Source organism: Argiope bruennichi, chromosome 5, assembly GCF_947563725.1.
Source record: "Argiope bruennichi chromosome 5, qqArgBrue1.1, whole genome shotgun sequence".
Lineage (NCBI taxonomy): Eukaryota > Metazoa > Arthropoda > Arachnida > Araneae > Araneidae > Argiope > Argiope bruennichi.
This window is the reverse complement of record NC_079155.1, coordinates 52,986,510-53,005,223: the sequence shown is the minus strand read 5'-3', so window position 1 is coordinate 53,005,223 and position 18,714 is coordinate 52,986,510. Positions and strand designations below refer to the sequence as shown.

Genomic DNA, 18,714 nt, shown 5'->3' with positions numbered 1-18,714 from the left:
CAACTTTAAAAAAATATTTAACGTACGACTTAAAATAAACATTAGTTTATCACAATCTACAAAAAATAAACTTCATGAATCAAAAACTATTACAGATAAAATTTCGGAAATAAAATATTATAATTATTTAAATAATGAAATGAAGAAAGACTACAGACACATTTCTTTCGCAAAGGATTAATTTAATATGTCACGAATGAATATGATATTAATCCCGACAGTAAGATGGTCAAGTTTTCACTGTCTGTACATTTATAAAAGACATTTATAATCCGAAATTTATAAAAGCACAGTCAAAAATCTTTGCAGATGCAGGCTGAAATGGAAGTGAAAATCGAGACTATTGACTTTCCAGAGAAGTGCTTGAGAAAAACTGCGATTCCAAAATTGTAACAATGTTTTAAAATCTGGCTTACTACTTGTAAAAATCGATGTAAACTCTCTCTCTCTCTCTCTGTGCGTGTGCGTGTGCGTGTGCGTGTGTGTGTGTGAACTATAAAAAGTTGCTACAAACAGAAGAATGAATGGATTGACAAAAGGAAAAAGAAGAAAATTTGCAAATAGACATTTTTGATAACTTATTGCGTGACGTCAAAGAAAACGTCAAACATAGAATCAAGGCAGGCAGACAAGGCCAGACATTATCTTACACCACAATTTTCCGGACTAGATGCTCTACCTTTCATCCCCTCCCCTCCATCAGAAATTAGTGCCTAAGTTAAAGAGGCAACTCAAACGACTGCCACGATTTTCAATAAATATCACCCTTTTATTCACAAGATTAATTTAATACGATCAGCATTTCCTAAAATGCTATAAATGAAAAAAAAAATTTAATTTTTTTAAAAAAACCAATTAATCAATTATTATTTTTTAACCAATTTTTTTTAAAAAATAGTGAATTTCTCATTCATTTCTGATTATAATGAGATTTTTCATTTATCATACACAATATAATTCTTTATGATAATCGATTTTATGTCTGAAGACTCCTTATGACTCAGTGTTGTATAAATATTTATAAATGAAAATAAGTTTTCAGGGGCTCGATTATTTCACTTAACATCATCCCCCCCCCCAAAAAAAAACCAGAAAGAATATAGACTAACGTATATTGGCCATCAACAACTTGCGTAATTAGTTAGTTTGTAACAGATATGATACACAGTTAAATACAAGACACTCGCACAGCCTTTCACTTCTTCTTAACTTACAATTTCGATTTTTTCTTCTTAATTTTCGACAGTATTCCACCAAAGTTACCATAATCTGTAAGCATTTCCGTTTCTACTTAAACCGAAGAAACTACTGATAAAAATCAAAAGGCAATTTTGAAACGATGTCTTCTTTGCATAGTTGCTGGCAGTTCTCAACGATTTTTAGTAGAAGATAAAGAGAACTAAAATTGTCCAACTTTGCACCACCAACATAGCTTTTCACTAATTGATTCTCATTCCCTTCTCCGGAGCGGTTGCGGTTTCCATGCCCCCGAGAGTGCTTTGCCAGCGCTTATCGGGGCCCATAAACGAGCACCCTGGGAAGGGGCACCCTAATTAGCAGTTTATGAGGCAGAGGGCTGAGAACATCGATCGATGCGATTAGTCGCCAATGACATCATGGGGAAAAGAGAGAGCAAAAAATTATAACCAAGTTGAAGCGCTTCGTAGAGGCAAACTGTTTTGATGAAAGAGTTAAAAAAACAACAACCTGGAAGACCATTAATTCAGAACAAATGTTTCTGAGGAGAATTCATTGGCAATTAAGAAATAAAAGAATAAATAATATAAAACTGGTATATATTAATTTCAAGCAACTTTTCAACTTAATGACTTTTTTACTGAATAAATGAATAGATAGAAGCATCATTTTCCTGCTCCTCAATCTTTAGTAACATTAATACACAACCTATCTTATTTCCGAGTCTATTTTGGATTTATTATATATATATTAATGTGACTTGCGTCATAATATCCTATACTGAATAAGGAAAAAGACTGCTTATCCACATGAAGTCATATGCAGTCCAAAAAATAAAGAAGAAGGAAAGAGAGAAAAAAAGGGGGACATATATGAAAGAACGAACATTTATTGGAAAAGACATAAGGCAAATGATTTATTTATTTTTGTCTTTGGCACTACTGCTAAGCTTCAGATCCATGATTTATTTGGGGTGATGGTATAGACTGGGCATAATAGAGCATTAAATAGACTGTGGTATAGTAAGACATTGAGATAGATACTCGGCTTCCAGAACAATGATTACAGAAACAAATTCCAATTGTGCCAGAAATCTTCCATCTAAGAAAGCCTAGTGAAAATTAAATCTGTCGGAAGTCAATTATCTTCCGGATATTGTGGCTTGAAATATTGCAAGAAATGTGCTACTTTAAAGAGAAATTTTATAAGTTTCACAATCATAAAATTCGTACAAGCATTGCCCATGTGCAGCTTAAAAATAGGATCTTAATCTGACAAACTGATAGATTATTTATAACAAAAATAATTATAGCAGGTTCAAATATATAAATTATTTTTCTTAAAAGTAGAAAAAAAAAATAAGACCCTGTTTTCTTATTGAATTTTAAATGCATCTCACGGCTTTCAGTAAATTTTGCGCAAACATTAAATGCCTTGGTTCATAATGCAAAAGAATTATAGAAAGAAGACATGCTTATTAGCACAAAAGGAATAAATAACAGGGCTGGGAGTGATCTATGGTCCGTTGCAGAAAATGAAGAAATGAGAGGATATCAATGTATACCGGATATCTGAACACTACAAATAGGAACTGGGGAAGAGGGAAAGAATGTAATCGTCTTATATCTGGACAGTCCTCAAATACTAAATTCCTAAAGTTTGACACTGAACAGTGGACAAATAACAGACAGTTTTGACAGGCAGTTATATTAACAAACAGCGTTCAGAATAAGGAGAAATTGCGAGTTCTGTCAAATGTGAACACAGGAGAAACATAAAAAGAATTTGAAAAATGTCACTTTGAGAATCAAATTTCAGTTTGACTGATAGACAGCTAATAACAGGGTATAAAGCATTTCAGCTTTTACAGAGCAGGAAATTATTCATTTCAGTAGTTAATATATATGATAACGTTCGCTAGTATAAATAAAAAGTATGTTTACATGATAAAATTTCGGAACAGATCAGAAATCAGCAGAATCTGTCAAATGAATATTTCATCATTAATTTGAAACTAAATTTATAAAGTTATTGCATCTCGTTTAACTATCTCTCCAAAGAGATGACAGACGTAATATAAATTTCATTAAAAGAAAATGCTTGTTTTCATAGATATACAGATTAATCGCTTAATCCATTTCTGAACCATTATTATCATTTAACATTTTTTTTAAAAGACAAAAAATAGTGATATTCGCACTTGGGTTTATGAAATTATTAAATGATTTCCCTCTTGGTTTCAATTATCACACACATTTTTTTTTTTTTTTTTTTTTTCTAGATACATAACAAAACGACATAGATTGACAGGTCAGGTTACATGGGCATAGATAGGCATTGGCTGTATGTCAACACCTGATGACAGTTATATCATCAGGAGTTGACACACCTTCAAACATTGGGTACACAATTATACAATTATCAGTAACACTTTTTAGCAATGCATTAAATATAATGTAATATGAGTCGGGTTTTTTTTTTTTTTTTTTTTTTTTGAAAATGGGCAAGTTCATTTTTTGTTATTGCGAGATATTTAAAGGTTTGCATTTCAATAAATTTAAAAATATTGGTAAGTATTAATAGATATATATATATTGTATTTTGTGGTACCAAATAATGTAAGTTTATAATTCAATAGTGTTTACAGTGCTGACTAAAAAAAAAAATAATAAGAGTTTTATTATAACTAAATAGACTTGCGTCACTTTCAAAATTAATGAATTATTGTAAACGTTCATTTAATTGGGAAATATTTCAGTGGCATCAGCCACTTTTTTTATTAATAAAAACAAAATACTATTCAAAAATTTATAATTATTTATTCATTTCATAAAAAGTGAAACAAAACAAAGAATATTCTTGTAGAAACTATAACATAACAAAAAACAATTCAGTTTTATTAAGAATTTCAATGAAATTATACATTTTCAGTTTATACGTAAGTATAATTAAATTGAATTTTATTCAGGATTTAACATTTTAAAATGTTCATGATGAACAGGAGGTATATATGGTAATAAATCCATCATGTCTTTGCATTTTTCTGATGTAATACATCACCTTGTTTTCATACATAGAAGATAATTTTAAATTCAGCATCTCGTTCTATCGTAGTTTTGTAGAATATTTTGCATGGTGCATCCCTTGTAAATCTGATCCAGCATATAGTTAAATATTTCATGGTTTCTTCATCGGCATTTTTATTTCTTTTTAAAACCGCTTTCTCCAGAGGTTCGGTTGAAAATAAATATCCGCGTATTCATTTCATGTATTAAACATTTATGTTTTCGACAATTTCGTATTACTTTATAGTAATCCTGGGGAATACACAAGGGACTGGTTTTCCAGATTGCCAGTTAGTTCTACCACTCCAAAATCACGATCGTTCGATAAAATTGAATCTCCTGACAACAAAAATTTGTGATCAATGATATATATTTCACTGTCACTGGACTGAATAATCGCTGTTGGAAGTAAGCATATTATTATCGAAACACAAAATTAAGATATACTTTTTATTATTTATGAAATACTGTACAACCACTGATTTTCATTATCAAAGATAGATGGATAGAAACACCTTAGATTTCAGACATGATATCAAACGGCCACATTTGCTTCACCATACAGCTAATACCCGGAGCTAAATTTTGCCGTAATATATTCGGTCAAAAATAATTTCAATCTAAAATGGACTTGCACCACTTTCAAAATAAACAGATTTTCAATGCTGTTAAGAGCTAAAACTTCCATCTCCAAAATACTAGAATCTGATTTTTTTTTTCTTTTACTTTAAATTGTTTAATAATAAGTTCTATCTATAACTACTATTATCTCTTTCTTTTTTTTCCCCCCCTTCAAAATTGGACTTGCCCCACTTTCAAAATAAACGGCTCATATCAGCAAATTATTGAAGAATAGATATTTGCAAAGAATTTTAATTAGTTAAAACAAATATTGTCAAACACTATTCAAAATTATTTTACACATTTATTATTGACTAAATATATAAGAGAAATTATTTAAAAACACACACACAAATGCAAAGCGATTTTGTTGATCAAATAAATCAACACTATTTGTTAGACATTAACGATTTCGCTTCATTAAAAAGCAAGCACCTCTGCTTTTCTTAAGTCATCATTGATATTTTTAACATCATAACAAATACCCACATTCATTTTTATAATGAAACTAGTGTTTTTACATTCACGTTAGAACAAGAATTCGTTTGTTTTTTTCTTCACTTATAGCTGACATATCAGATAAAATGAAAAAATTAATTCAATGCCGTAAATATAAAATTTATTAATAGAGAATCAAAAAAACAACAGCTGATTTCTGATCAATGAATAATCTATACTTAAAGAGCTTTGATAAATCTATAATAGCAGTCATAAATTCGTCATTTCAATCAAGACTATTTTCTTAACCTTTTTTTTTTTTTTTCCTCCCCAAAAGAAACTCTCTAAGAGATGAATGGCTTTTCCCTATAACCTATTTCTTATTCATCATAAAAGAAACACACAAAAGTATTAAGTTTATAACTATTAAAAAAAAAGTAAAAACTATTATGGGTTCACTGATGCATGACGACTCATTTTTAATGCTTTTAAAGTTAAAAGATATGAGAATGTCTTTTGTTCATCGATTAAACAGCTGCTTACAGATAGGATATGATTCGATCTCCGAAATAAAAAACCGTATAAGAAACACAAAACGCATTTACGATAAAAATCCGAGTTTAATACAAACATCGAACCGTTATTTGTCATGAAGACAGAGATAAGACCCCCAGTTCTTTGTAGAGGGCAGGAAAAGGAGGCGTTCGGACGCGGCTGGAGGTAGCACTTCCATGGAATAGATGAAGCCGGTGCTTGTCATCGTTATCTAGGAGACTTCCCTGCACAATCGATGACGCCTCCAAACATCATTCATCAAGAACTCCAGGAGTTATTCCTTTCTTAGTTTTTATCTTTAAATAAACAAATCTAGGCTCCGCTTTTATCAGCAAACTCTTTTTCCATTTATCAGCGATCCTGATGTCAAATTCACGCCTTCAGTCCAAAATCAAATATGGTGCTCTATAATCTTAAGAAGGCGTAATCAAACAGATAACCATGATAAAAAACAATTTATTGCTACAGAAACGATCTCATGGGAAATATATAATAAAAGATTCCGGAACATTACTTTATAAGACGGCGTAAAAAAATATATAAACTTCAAATAATCGGTATTACAAATGGATATAGCTCATTAATAAATTCATTATTTTATTTATTCATCTTCGAAAATTCTGATAATTTTCATTATATTAATTTAGAGTACAACCTGTGGCACATTAGCATGAGAATAATAATTACTAGAAAACACATCGAAACAAGAACTCATGAAGATCTCACCATCCACAATAGATTTAAAATGTATCTACAAAATAGAAAGGGAGGGGGGACTTCTTTTCTTTTCTTGTATTTCATTAAAATATATTGACAAAACTAACCATATCTTTCTAATAATTTAACGTTCACATTTCACACACGCACACACGATGAGTGTTTTCAAATTAAATTTTGTCGTATGGTTAGACACAATACAAACCATCTAGCCATTTAAAACAGAAGATAAAAGGATAAAGTATTTAAATTTCTGCAAAATTAAAATTACGCCTCCTTAAATTTAATAACGGACAACTATTCAAAGATTATCACCTGAAAATGTATCACAAATATTATAATATTTATGCTGAGATAAAATACAGCATTAATAATTTCATAACTTTTGAATTCTGGAAAATCAACTTCACTACCACAACATTATAAATAATGGTAAAAAATAAGTAAATAAATAAAATTTAGAAAAAGAATTCGTTAGAATACTAATTGGTCCAGTGGAAATGTTAGTGCAGATTTAAGCAGAATAATTAAATAATTGAACCGTTATAATGGACATTTTCGTGTATGCTCATTATATGATGCATTTTGAATTCATGTTCTAACATTAAAAAAATCCAGTATACCTTTTTAGACTTTTTTTTTTAATTGATATGTATCTCAATTATAGTACCTGGACTACGTATTAAATTCCGTTCGTTTAGCCCATTATTAGCTTTTTATTTTCTCATACACGAAGAATACAAAGAGAAAGTACTATAATACTAATAAAATAATTCGTCTTACAGAATTTCATGAATCTCCGCGTTCCAGATCTCCGAATCAAGAAATTATTCATTCATTTATTTATTTTATCTGGAATTATGTCTGTCCGTCTGTTTCTTCTAAACACGATAACTCAAAAACGTTTTGAGGTATACGGAATTTGGTACATAGTTTTTACACATAATTTGTAGATTTATCACAAATTTTGAACGAAATCCATTCACTACATAACAAAGAGAATCAAATGGGTGAAATGTGGTATATAGATATAACAACTAAAGAGTAAACATGTATTAAGCAGTTGATCATGTAATGATCTGTACTTTCATAGCATGTAAACACTATAACTCAGAAGCGAAATCAGCTAAATAGATATATGAAATTAAGTATATGATTTTTGTGACTACAACTGTAGTTTTATGTCAATTTTTGGTTTTAATTGATCAGCAAAGAGCCGTCCAATATACATATATATTTTGCACTTGTGTATTAACATATGTATACATTTGTATATTAACAGCTACCAGTGAATAATGTAAAAAAATATAAGAAAGTAATCTAATATGATCTTTCGTAACTATTGTTTGCAACGCCATAAGGTTAATAATACACAAGTGCATTTATTACAGAATATGCGAGAAAGTTTCATGGAGATAATTCCCGTTGTTTTAATTATTTTTTTCACACGAAAACGAACAGATATAAATCTAAAATTAAATTTAGAAATGAGGAAAATTTAAAAACAGAAACTTATCAAAATCTAAAAGACTTTTTTTTCTGTAAATTTCACACGAGAAGGTTGAAAAAAGATTGCAGCAACTACAAAGCAAATAAGACAGCTGCATTTTTTTTCTCTCTCTTCTCACGTTTAATTTAATATAAGTATTCTTAATTCATTCGAACACATGAAAAAGAAACCCACATTTCAATAATTGATGATAAGACTTGCAAGTTATACAAATTGCATAACATCACGCCATGAAACTAATGACAAGGACGGAGAATCGTGCAATTCTCCAAAACTGGACATCTAAAAGAGATTGACGAAAAAACATTGAGTGGGGGAGGAAAGGAAATAAAGGGACCGGCAAAAAAAATATAAAAAGAGGGGACGTTTCTAATCATTTTTATGGCTATCGTTTCCAACCCAGGTGAAAAATGATTGAGGGCAAGAGACCGACGGATGAGGTCCCGATGGGAGGATATCTCACCATCTTGATTGAACTTCCCACGCCCCAGTTCCAAAAATATGAGGTCTTCTATTCTGCGAGATAAGGACAAAGATTTGGATTCATGGTCACTAGATTCGTCTTCGGGTGTTTATCAGATACATTCCACAAGATCAAAAGCAGAGGCTGGCTCAGAAACGGATTTTTATTTTATTTTTTTTATCTCTATTAGTTTCTTTTCTTCCTTTACTAAACGGCGATTCAATGTTCCAAATCCTTTTCTTTCAATAGAATGTGTCAATGCAGATAATCCACGTGGTGCCACAGTCCCATAACAAATGTAACTGGACTTGTCATTCATAGTTGTAGTGAATTGTTGAACACTATGACGCAGAATTTCCATTCCTTGCTTTGCTATCAAGATTTTTATTTTTAAAATCAGCGGAAGTGGTCTCCCTAAAACGTTCTCGAATACTCTAATAAATTTGTCACGCCAGAGGAAGCTTTACATGGCGTTGCCGTACAATAGTTACTAAATATTAACTTTTGGCATGAATTTCATTTTTTACAGTCTACTAATATAGTCGTATGCTACTAAACGAGCCTATGATGTCCTCCTTGGCGAGTATTTGGCGATTAATCCTTCGCATGTGTTAATAGTATCTAAAAATCGGATATGTGTTTTATACAACCGAATGAAACAAAATTAAACTTGTAATCACAAATTCGAAAATCAAATTTCATATATTTATGTCACTGCGTTTCTGAATTATCATGTTTACACATTTCTGAAAGTACAGACCGACAGACAGTCAACCCATGGTTGGATTTGGTTCAAATTTTTACAGCTGCCTACAATATAAATATCAAATCTGTGTACGAATTTCATCTATCTAGTTCTCTTCGTTTTTTTAATTATCGTGTTTGCTTATATTCGAACAGCCAGTCAGACGAACTCCCTATGAACACATTTTACTCAAAATTTGATAGAAACCTGCGAATTTGGTGTAAAGATCATATACCAAATTTCAAGTCTAGTTCAAGGCGTTTTGGAGTTATCTTTGTCACAGACAGACGGACGGACATTTTACAAAAATATGTTTTTCGAACTCTGGGATTCTAAAACGTGGAGATTCATCAAAATCACGTGTTCGAATTTTTTGATGATTATTATACTTTCTCAATATTACGTATACGAAAAAGTAAAAGATGCATTTTTGTACGGTTTTGTTCTTTGTTCTAATACAAAAAGGATGTCTGACCGAAATCCCCTTTTACAAGCATCCACTTAGGAGTCCCGAGTTGCTGAAATTGCATCACTTTAATTGCACATCTCTTTCACGTGATTATGAATTCATTACTCATATAAATTGTTGCTGATCTCAATGTAGGTCACTTATCAGTTGGACAATATATTCAATAAATGTAAATTCTACACATTTTACAACTATAAGTGCACAAATCCGTTACCCTAACAAATCTATCCAGGCAGTATTTTAGGTATTTTATGATCAAATCTCTTTTTTGATCTGATTGCTTAAGATTAAAATTAAATCATTGCATAAATGGTAAGATATCAAGATATGAATATCTCTTCAAAAATTCAGCGATGGTACTCTATCTCTCAACTTTCTCGGGTAATTCCATATGTTGCGCTCTGTAATAGAAAGGGTTAAAATGGCTTAAGCCACTTTTCAAAAAAGAAGGATAACCAATGCATAAATTTACTACAATTAAAATTAATTTTACATTAAATCTGAATTTGAGAGCCCCCAAGCATTACAAAATTCCAACAATCTTGTTCTCAAATAATATTCTAACTTTTGCGTTATGTTTGTTTCTGCAGAAAATGTGACTTACTCTTAAATTTAAACTGCCTATATAATAACAAAAATCTTCCAGGGGTTTGAATAATCGTCACACAGTTCAAAAATATATTTTTCGGACAAGGGGAATATCTTCAAAAATAATAATCTAAAAAGGTGATGCATCAAAATTTCGAGGCCGAATCTTTTGAAGATAATAACACCTCTCTGAATATTTCTTATCATAAAAATAAAACAAAGGTTTTAAAGATGATATTCATGAAGAAACAAAAAGATCCCATATTAGAAAGAAAGAAAAAAAAGATTTTAAAATTTGAATTTAAAATAAAGAAAAGCTTGAACATCGAATGGTAATACCATTATATTTAACGATGCATTTTATAACCACGTCTGATCAGACCAATTATTCATTGCTTTATAAAGAGAAGACAAGATTTATTACTTTGAGCAGAGAAACGCTTCATTTCATTAGAGAATTTCTGAATGATCGCTGCTTCCGGTGTCTGCATAATTGACAAAACACCGGAAGTGACGTTTTATTAGAGAATTCCCGAAGACATTGTTGTAATTCGGTGTCTTTATCTTAAATGTAAGCCAAGGAAGAGATCTACATTCAAGGCTAGGCCTGGCCATATTCAAAAGGGATCGCAAAGAAACACTGGCAAAGACTGCATTTTGAAAAAGCAATGAGACGGCAGAAAGAAAGAAAATACAGCTAAATTTTAATTTTAATTTTTTTCTATTAATGCGGCATCTGCTTTTCTGAAGAAAAATTTATCAAAAGTAAATTGTACTTTAAATCATTAAAAGTAAATACTACAGATAATATATGTACTGCATATTTCAATAGTCAAACAATTCTTTTCGCAAATGTCTCCAAATTTTAATTAATTCAAAATAATTAAATTGGCGTACGATTTAATTTAATTCAAGATATATAAATTGGCGTACGATTTAATTTAATTCAAAATATATAAATTGGCGTACGATTTAATTCAAAATAATTAAATTTTGCTCGAAATAAACCAGTGGTAGCGCTCGCCCCCCCCCCCGAAACTTCCTCGCATACTCTCTAATAAAAGTGTTATCCCAGAGAACGTCTTACATGGAATTGGCGTACGATAGTTATGAAATATTAACCTTTAGCAAAAATTATTGGCGAATTATTTGGCGATTAATCTTTGATATGCGGTTAATAATATCTGAAAATCGAATCTGTGTTTCAGACAAATTTTCTCAACCGATTGAAACAGATTTTACACAAATCTACACTTGTAATCACAAAATATCAAACCAAATTTGACATATTTAAGTCATTGAGACTTTGAGTCATTGCATTCACATGTTTTTTAAAGTACAGACCGATAGACTGTCAGCCTCCTGTTGAATCTCGCCCAAAATTTGAAAGATGTCTATACTACAGACGTTAATTTTGCATATCGAATCTATCTAACTATCTAGCTCTCATCGTTTTGTAGTAATAGTGTTAAATTATATTTGAAGCCAGACAGGCTTCGTTTTTTAGTTATCTCTGTCACAGACAGACAGACATTTTCCAAAAAATGTGTTTTTCGAACTAATGGAGGTTTAAAGCGTGGAGATTCGTCAAAATATCGAGATCGAATTTTTTCACAATTACTATACTTTCTATATACTACGTATACGAGATAAGAGTAATGCTTACATATTTTATAACATACACTTTTACAATGAATTTAAATGTACAACGTTTTTCTTAAAAGTACTATGTTTTTACAACGGAAATTATACATTTTAAATAATGGAAATATAGCATTAAATAGAAATGTCAATATCGGAATGTATTCGGATATGCTGTTTGAAGATGGAAAAGAAAAGAACAAAAAGAAAGAAAGTACTTTAAAAATACAGAACTCTTAAACAATATCACTAAGAAAAAGTATTTCAATTATCTAAATCAAATATAAATATATAACTAAAAAAATATAATAGACTAGTTTATTTATTTCGATAATAGTATATTTAAATCCATAATAGCAATATTGTTCATAGATGTGCAGGAGTTTATATTTCCAATTTGCAGACTATAAAGGATAGGATTCATACTAGCACTTTTAAAATCTTCCGACTTTTTTATGAAAACTATAAGCGAAATTTTGAAGTGGAAAAAAAAAAGAAGAAAAAGGAAAAGAAAGAAAGAAAAAACTGGTTTCGGTAGAAATCAATTGATGCGACAACAAAAAACAAATTTTCCTCTCAAGATTTTCCAGAGGAAAAGACTTCTTTTCCCAATAAATTTCTTCCTTTTAAGATAAGAATTGAACATGAAAAAAATTTCTCTAGCTCTGAAAACAGACGGGAAGAAAATGAAAAAACACAAAATAGATTGTTTTAAAAAGAGAACTTTCCACGGAGAATGCTTCTTTACCTTTTGAAAATTACACAAACAAATGAGAAAGGAAAAATTTTCTGCTTGTCAAAATCGGCTTATGATGAGAGCTCCCTTCGTTACAAGGAAAGCAAAAGGCAAGCAGAGGCGAGAGAAACACGATCATAAAATAAAACATAATTCCCACTAGAACAGAATTTCTCGTGGGAATTATACAGCCGAAAGAATTTTTAGATTTTTACGGGGAAATTTTATATCATACAAGAGACAAAAACTTATTATTACCCTTATTAATGAAAATGGCAAAATATTGTTAAGATTTTAAGCTACAGCAAAGAATAAAAGATGATCGCAAGCAATTAAAAATAATTTTAATAGCTGCTTTATTATACCTGTATCTTAAGAAAGAGGGATGCCGTGTCTCCTATGTGACTATGTTCTGGATGAATTTTTTTGGAAAACGTTCGAAAACTGTTACATTTTTAAATATTTGGATAAAAAAAAAATTGAAAAATCTATGGAACTAAAATATACCAGTTAAGTGCTAAAAATTTTTTTAAAAATTGGAAAAAAGTGTTTTTTGGCTAAAAATGGATATAAAGCAAAAATCTTCTAGTTTAGAGGTTTATCAAATGATTTGCTTAAAATTTTGCAGATAGCTTAAGGAATATATTATCTAGCTCCTGAATTAAAAAGTAAGTTGTATTTTCATCTGTTCTTTAAATACTGGGGTTCGACTAATAAATAACACGAAATTATCAATTTTTTTTTCCCATTGTGAAGCACTGACACAACCATAAAATGTTTATAAATGAATAGACTACTTATTCTCTTGTTCAGGAACTGCAGAACATATTGAGAAATTATTATACCAAATTTGATTTTAAAATATGCATTAATTTTTAATTTACGAAGTTTTTCGTAAAAAAATTCTATCATATGCTATACTTGAGAAAATAGCATCTAAAGATGTAAAATAGCATGTGAATACAAATATAAAAATCAGTGTAACTTCCCAAAAATCAGTAATAGAAACAAAATCCTTACTATTTTATAAAGAAACGTGTTAAAGCATTAAGAATATTGAATAATAAAATCATAGTTTCGCAAAAATTCGACTTTTTAACGTAGTCACTTACCTTTAGAAGACAGTAACTAACTTACATAAATAATGCTTTGAAATCTATTTCTTAATTTTTATATGATATAATCCGACAGGGATTTCAATAGTAAATTATCTTCAAAAATTATTATCATTAGTATAATAATAGTTCAATGTAGTTATCAGTGTTCACTATTTGAAGAAAATGCATTTTTGTTTTTTTAATGAATTAATACATTATAATCTTTTGATATCAAGTCTTATGAGAGAACAGGAAAAAAAATAATAACGTTTGAGAGATTACTAATAGCCAAATGAAATAAGTTTAAATTCAAACAAGTCAAGAAGAAATTTAAGTTCATAGCAAACATGAAATAACTTTTGAATAACAAGAAGATAGACAGGAGGAATAATCTTTAATTTCTACTTTATTATCTACTTTAAACAATTACATCGCCATAATTTTATATAAAATATTTCGAATTTCATTTCACAATCAATTCATATGAGAAAGTTTTATTAAAATTTTATTCTTTTTCTCATAATGTTCAACAAATGCAGTTGTATTTTCATAATAATTTTATGCTATATTTTCGAGGGCTTGGCATAGATTACTTTAGACAGGGCATTACTAGAAATTTTACCGAAAACCTATGAATGTTCCAGGACTAAACAGTATTCTAATTAAAAAAAAAATTATGTTAAAGCTTAGAGGAACTCAAAACCGTAAACGAATATCTTTGGTTGCAATTCAAGGAATACAGAGTTTGCCTTAAAGATAAATAGACAAAAATTAACTCGCATATGTATCGCATTCTACAGTTTCTAATGATTCATTTATCTTGGAGGTGAGAATTCAATACCGAGATTCGATACAAATAAGATAACATTATCTTTTTAACTTATATGAGCATCTCAAGAAAGGAAAAGGAAATTTCACAGCATATTGCCTTAATTAAGTGATTAAGCTTCAGAAGTGATTACTATGCCAGCTTTTGTTAGGAGAAATGTAATTTCTAATCCGAAAAAATTTTGAAAAATGAATTTTAACGCAATTAGAGACGTTTTATTATAATAATCATTTATCACAAAATGTTTAAGTATCTTTTATTTGCAAGAATGCTCCATATTTGCTTAAATAAGAAATTAATCTATTTTTTATTTATTTATAAAAAAAAAAACCCAGAAATCTGACAGAGGGCCAAGAATAACAAATTTACTGAAAAAATTACAGCATTCAATAACATTATTACTTCAAATAGCTAAATCAAAGAACCGAAACTTATAGAAACGATAATTAAAAGGTAATTATAAGGTACTACATCAAAAAAATAATCAAACTTACTGAACTGTTTTATGGAAATTTTTAATTCGTTTTATTAATATTCAGAAGTATTTAATTGCGCAATATTAAGATATTTCCTTACCAAAATATTCTCTTTTTTTTTTTTTTTTGAAAGTTAAAAGATTATTTATCATTTCCTCATTTTCAGGCTAGCAGATAAAATATAAATTAATTTTAATACAAAGTATTTAAAATTCGATATGGAAGCCATACAAAACTTTTATTTATAAGTATTCATTTAATTTAATTAAATGTATTCATCGAATATATTTTTTCTTATTATATTTTGGTTAATGTGGCTAAGTTAAGTGAAAGATGGATAAATCAATGATGTTTCCAATACACACATCTATGCTAATGCGACTAAATTTTGGTAAAACTGAGTTCGCCCCCCCCCCAATCCCGGCCAATAAAAATGACACGAATGTCGTGAAATTATAATAATAATAATTCATAAACAAGCTACAAGTTCCGTCCTACATAAGTCAGCTAAAATAAAAATTAAATCCCTAGCATATATAATTCATAACATATGTCTTCAAATTATATGCATCATAATTTTAATAATTTAGATTTATGTAGCGGAAACGAAACAATCGCATGCAAACTATGGTATGTTTTTAAGTCCAATCTTAAAAGATTAAAAAAAAAAAAATTTTAATCTTTTTAACTATAAAGCCTTAATAATCCTATTTTACCCTTATATCTACCCATTATTTCATTCTAAATAGTTTTAAAATACATAGAATATCCAAGATTTCTTGGACAGATTGCAAAATTATGCAACACAAAAAGATATAAAAACAAAATGACCCTACAGACAATTTACAACAGAATTGTTAAAGTTAAAAAAATCTCAATATGAGACCCATCGATTGCGCATAGTAATATCACACAATCATAGTAATATTCAATTTCATGCAATTTTACAGGCGCTTGGAGTTATAGATCAAATTCTAATTAATACTATGAATACTAGTTTTGCAGAATTAAAAGCTGTTTTGCACTGCTTCAAATCCTACAAATTACAACAAGGTATCTGTAGCACACAATATTTTCACAACTCTACATAAAAAAAGAAGAAGAAAAAAAAGATTTAACTTACAAAATCACAAAATATGACTACTAAGTGAAATCTTCTCATTAATTCATTTTTAGATCTTATATAATATCATCTATCGTATTCAAAAATAATAATGCTATGAAATAAAAGTTTATGAGCCATATTAGTAATATGCAGCATCGAAGAAACAACATAATTTATAATTATATTTCACATAATTTTTAATGTTTCCAAGAAGTCTCAAACAACCTGGATCAGTGCAGATTTTTTAAAAAAAAAAACTTCCGTCTATTTTTGAATTTAAAAAGAACACTATTAATTATCCGTAAAAATTGCATTTAAAATTCTAATAATAGACCTTTATGGATTGATTATTTTCCAAGGGAACAAAATACTAGCCATCAAACAATATATTTGAAATATAAAAACAAAAAAAATCACCTACAACATTTAATTTAGATGAGATATTTGATTAAAATAGAGTTGAACAAAAGCAATCGAAAATCTGAATATTTAGTAGTTTAGAGAAGTTACCTTGCACGTGCTGGCATATTCCAGGTACGAGATCGTATCCACGTAGGAGTCAAAGCGCACCATCTTGGTCTGTTTCTTCCTGAGAGGACACAGAGAGCACATAGCGTCACACCATGCTCCTCATCACCCCTTCGAACCCACGAAGACAGGTGGTTGCCCCACATAACGGAGGGATCGCCAAGCCCACACATGCCCGCATGTCAGTCCGCACGTTTTCACAACACTGAACACAAGCGAATAATCACGTAATAAAACTGTCGTACAAGAAGAAGGATATCCAGCTGAATCTTATAAGATACATGACAACACGAATTCCAAAATAAAATTAATCGGTCATTACTAAGCAAGCAAAAATCCTAAGCATACACAGATTTAATATATTAATCCGGAGTAACAATTATTAAGTTAAATAGTTGATGAGTTTAACATCGAGTTAGTTTCGAATCTACTCTTAAATCCAGAATGAAGTTTGAGTCATCATTTGGTAATGTGGAATGATTTTTCACTGACAATCAAGTTGGTACATATCTTCGAAAACGAGAATATTTAAAAAACACGAAGATAAAAAATGTAATAATTGATTTTTATGAATAAAACTTTATAGCGATCATTTAGGGACACACTAATGAGTAGAAGATAGTGTCAAATATACACGAGAAAAAGTTTCCAAGTTTAAAATCAATACATTTGGAGAACAGCCAATTTAAGTGACATTTGAATCGGCAATTGTGGATAACAATTCTCCCTCGCATTCTTCGAGTCCACGCAGATGAGTGAAATATGAAAGACACAGCTGAAACTCTGCGCGAACATTATCCTTTTGTCTTTTCCTCTGAAGGACGTCCCCTTTTCCTTGGAAAAGAAGATAACCACAGAATAAATAGCTTAGATTTCAAGGTCCGCTACTTCTCGGAGTTATTCATTTCTTGAAAGCGCAAGGGAGCAGATCCCAGGGCGTTTATTATTCATTCTGCCATTCTAGGAGCGAAGCAGATAAGACGAAATTTTTCTTCTCCTTGAAGGATATTTTCTGTGGCAGATTGGGGAGTAGAAATGGGGAGGACTAGAAACTATTTGCGTACGTAGTTAGCTGAGTTCCAACATATTTAGTACAATAAATGCAGAGTCTGTTGTATTCAATTTTTATAAAGGAAACACCAGATGGCAATTGTTGCTCAAGACATGGCACAAGCAGTTCCCAAGGACTTCGGCCCTCCAGTTTATGCGCACAGAACTATTGAAAAAGTTTTCTTGGCACTTGAACATAGTTTCCAGAGACGACTGAATAGAATCCCGACGATTCGTGGCATCGACCTCTGTCTTTTGTCAATAATCGTCGTGAAACAAATGTGTTGGGCAGTATCGATTGCAGCGTCGGTCGCCCTCACGGTCCCCTCAATATCCAGTACCGACGAGGACAGCTGTGCGGAGAGGGCACGAGGCAGTGGCGCGACGCACCGCGTCTACCTGAGGAGTGAAGCGGCACAGGCTAGAAAAGGAGCGGCGCTGCGGTGCCCCTCGCACGCCACTCGAAGCGAACTTGATATCGAAACGGAAATAAAGCAGTCTCTCAATTACAAACACACTCAAGCAGTGGGGAAATGTAAACAAACATTTAGTTGTTAAAAGTTCCGATATTTTTTTAAGCCTATTCGTATCGATTTATCATAAAAGTTTTCATATTCACGAATCTTATCGCTAGCAACAAACGCCTTCTTACTATAAATTCATTTTAAGCAGAATGTATTTCCACACTTGTCTTTAAAAAAAAGTTCTGTATGAATAGCTGTACAAAAAGTAATAGAATTTTAATGGTGATTAATAGGCTTAATATAAATCATGATTGTTTCAATTCATTAAAATATCAATAACAATCTGGCATTATTGCTAAAAGCGAGCATTCTTACAAAGCAGATGCTGAAATAAACCTTATCATTATATTTTTACCAGCT

At 30.4% G+C, this 18,714-nt stretch overlaps 1 protein-coding gene across 6 annotated transcripts in view; it reads right to left on the bottom strand.

Moving 5' to 3' along the window:
* LOC129968742 (disks large 1 tumor suppressor protein-like) overlaps positions 1 to 18,714 on the bottom strand; it is a 294,351-nt gene that overhangs the window by 165,020 nt on the left and 110,617 nt on the right. The window contains exon 1 of one of the 6 annotated variants that reach the window (XM_056082945.1): positions 16,763 to 18,205. The exons of the other annotated variants lie outside the window; for them this stretch is intronic. Within the exon in view, the coding sequence (XP_055938920.1) occupies positions 16,763 to 16,864 (102 nt within the window). The 5' untranslated portion in view covers positions 16,865 to 18,205. Of the gene's footprint in view, positions 1 to 16,762; positions 18,206 to 18,714 lie in introns of those variants that run through there. 6 annotated transcript variants of the gene reach the window in all.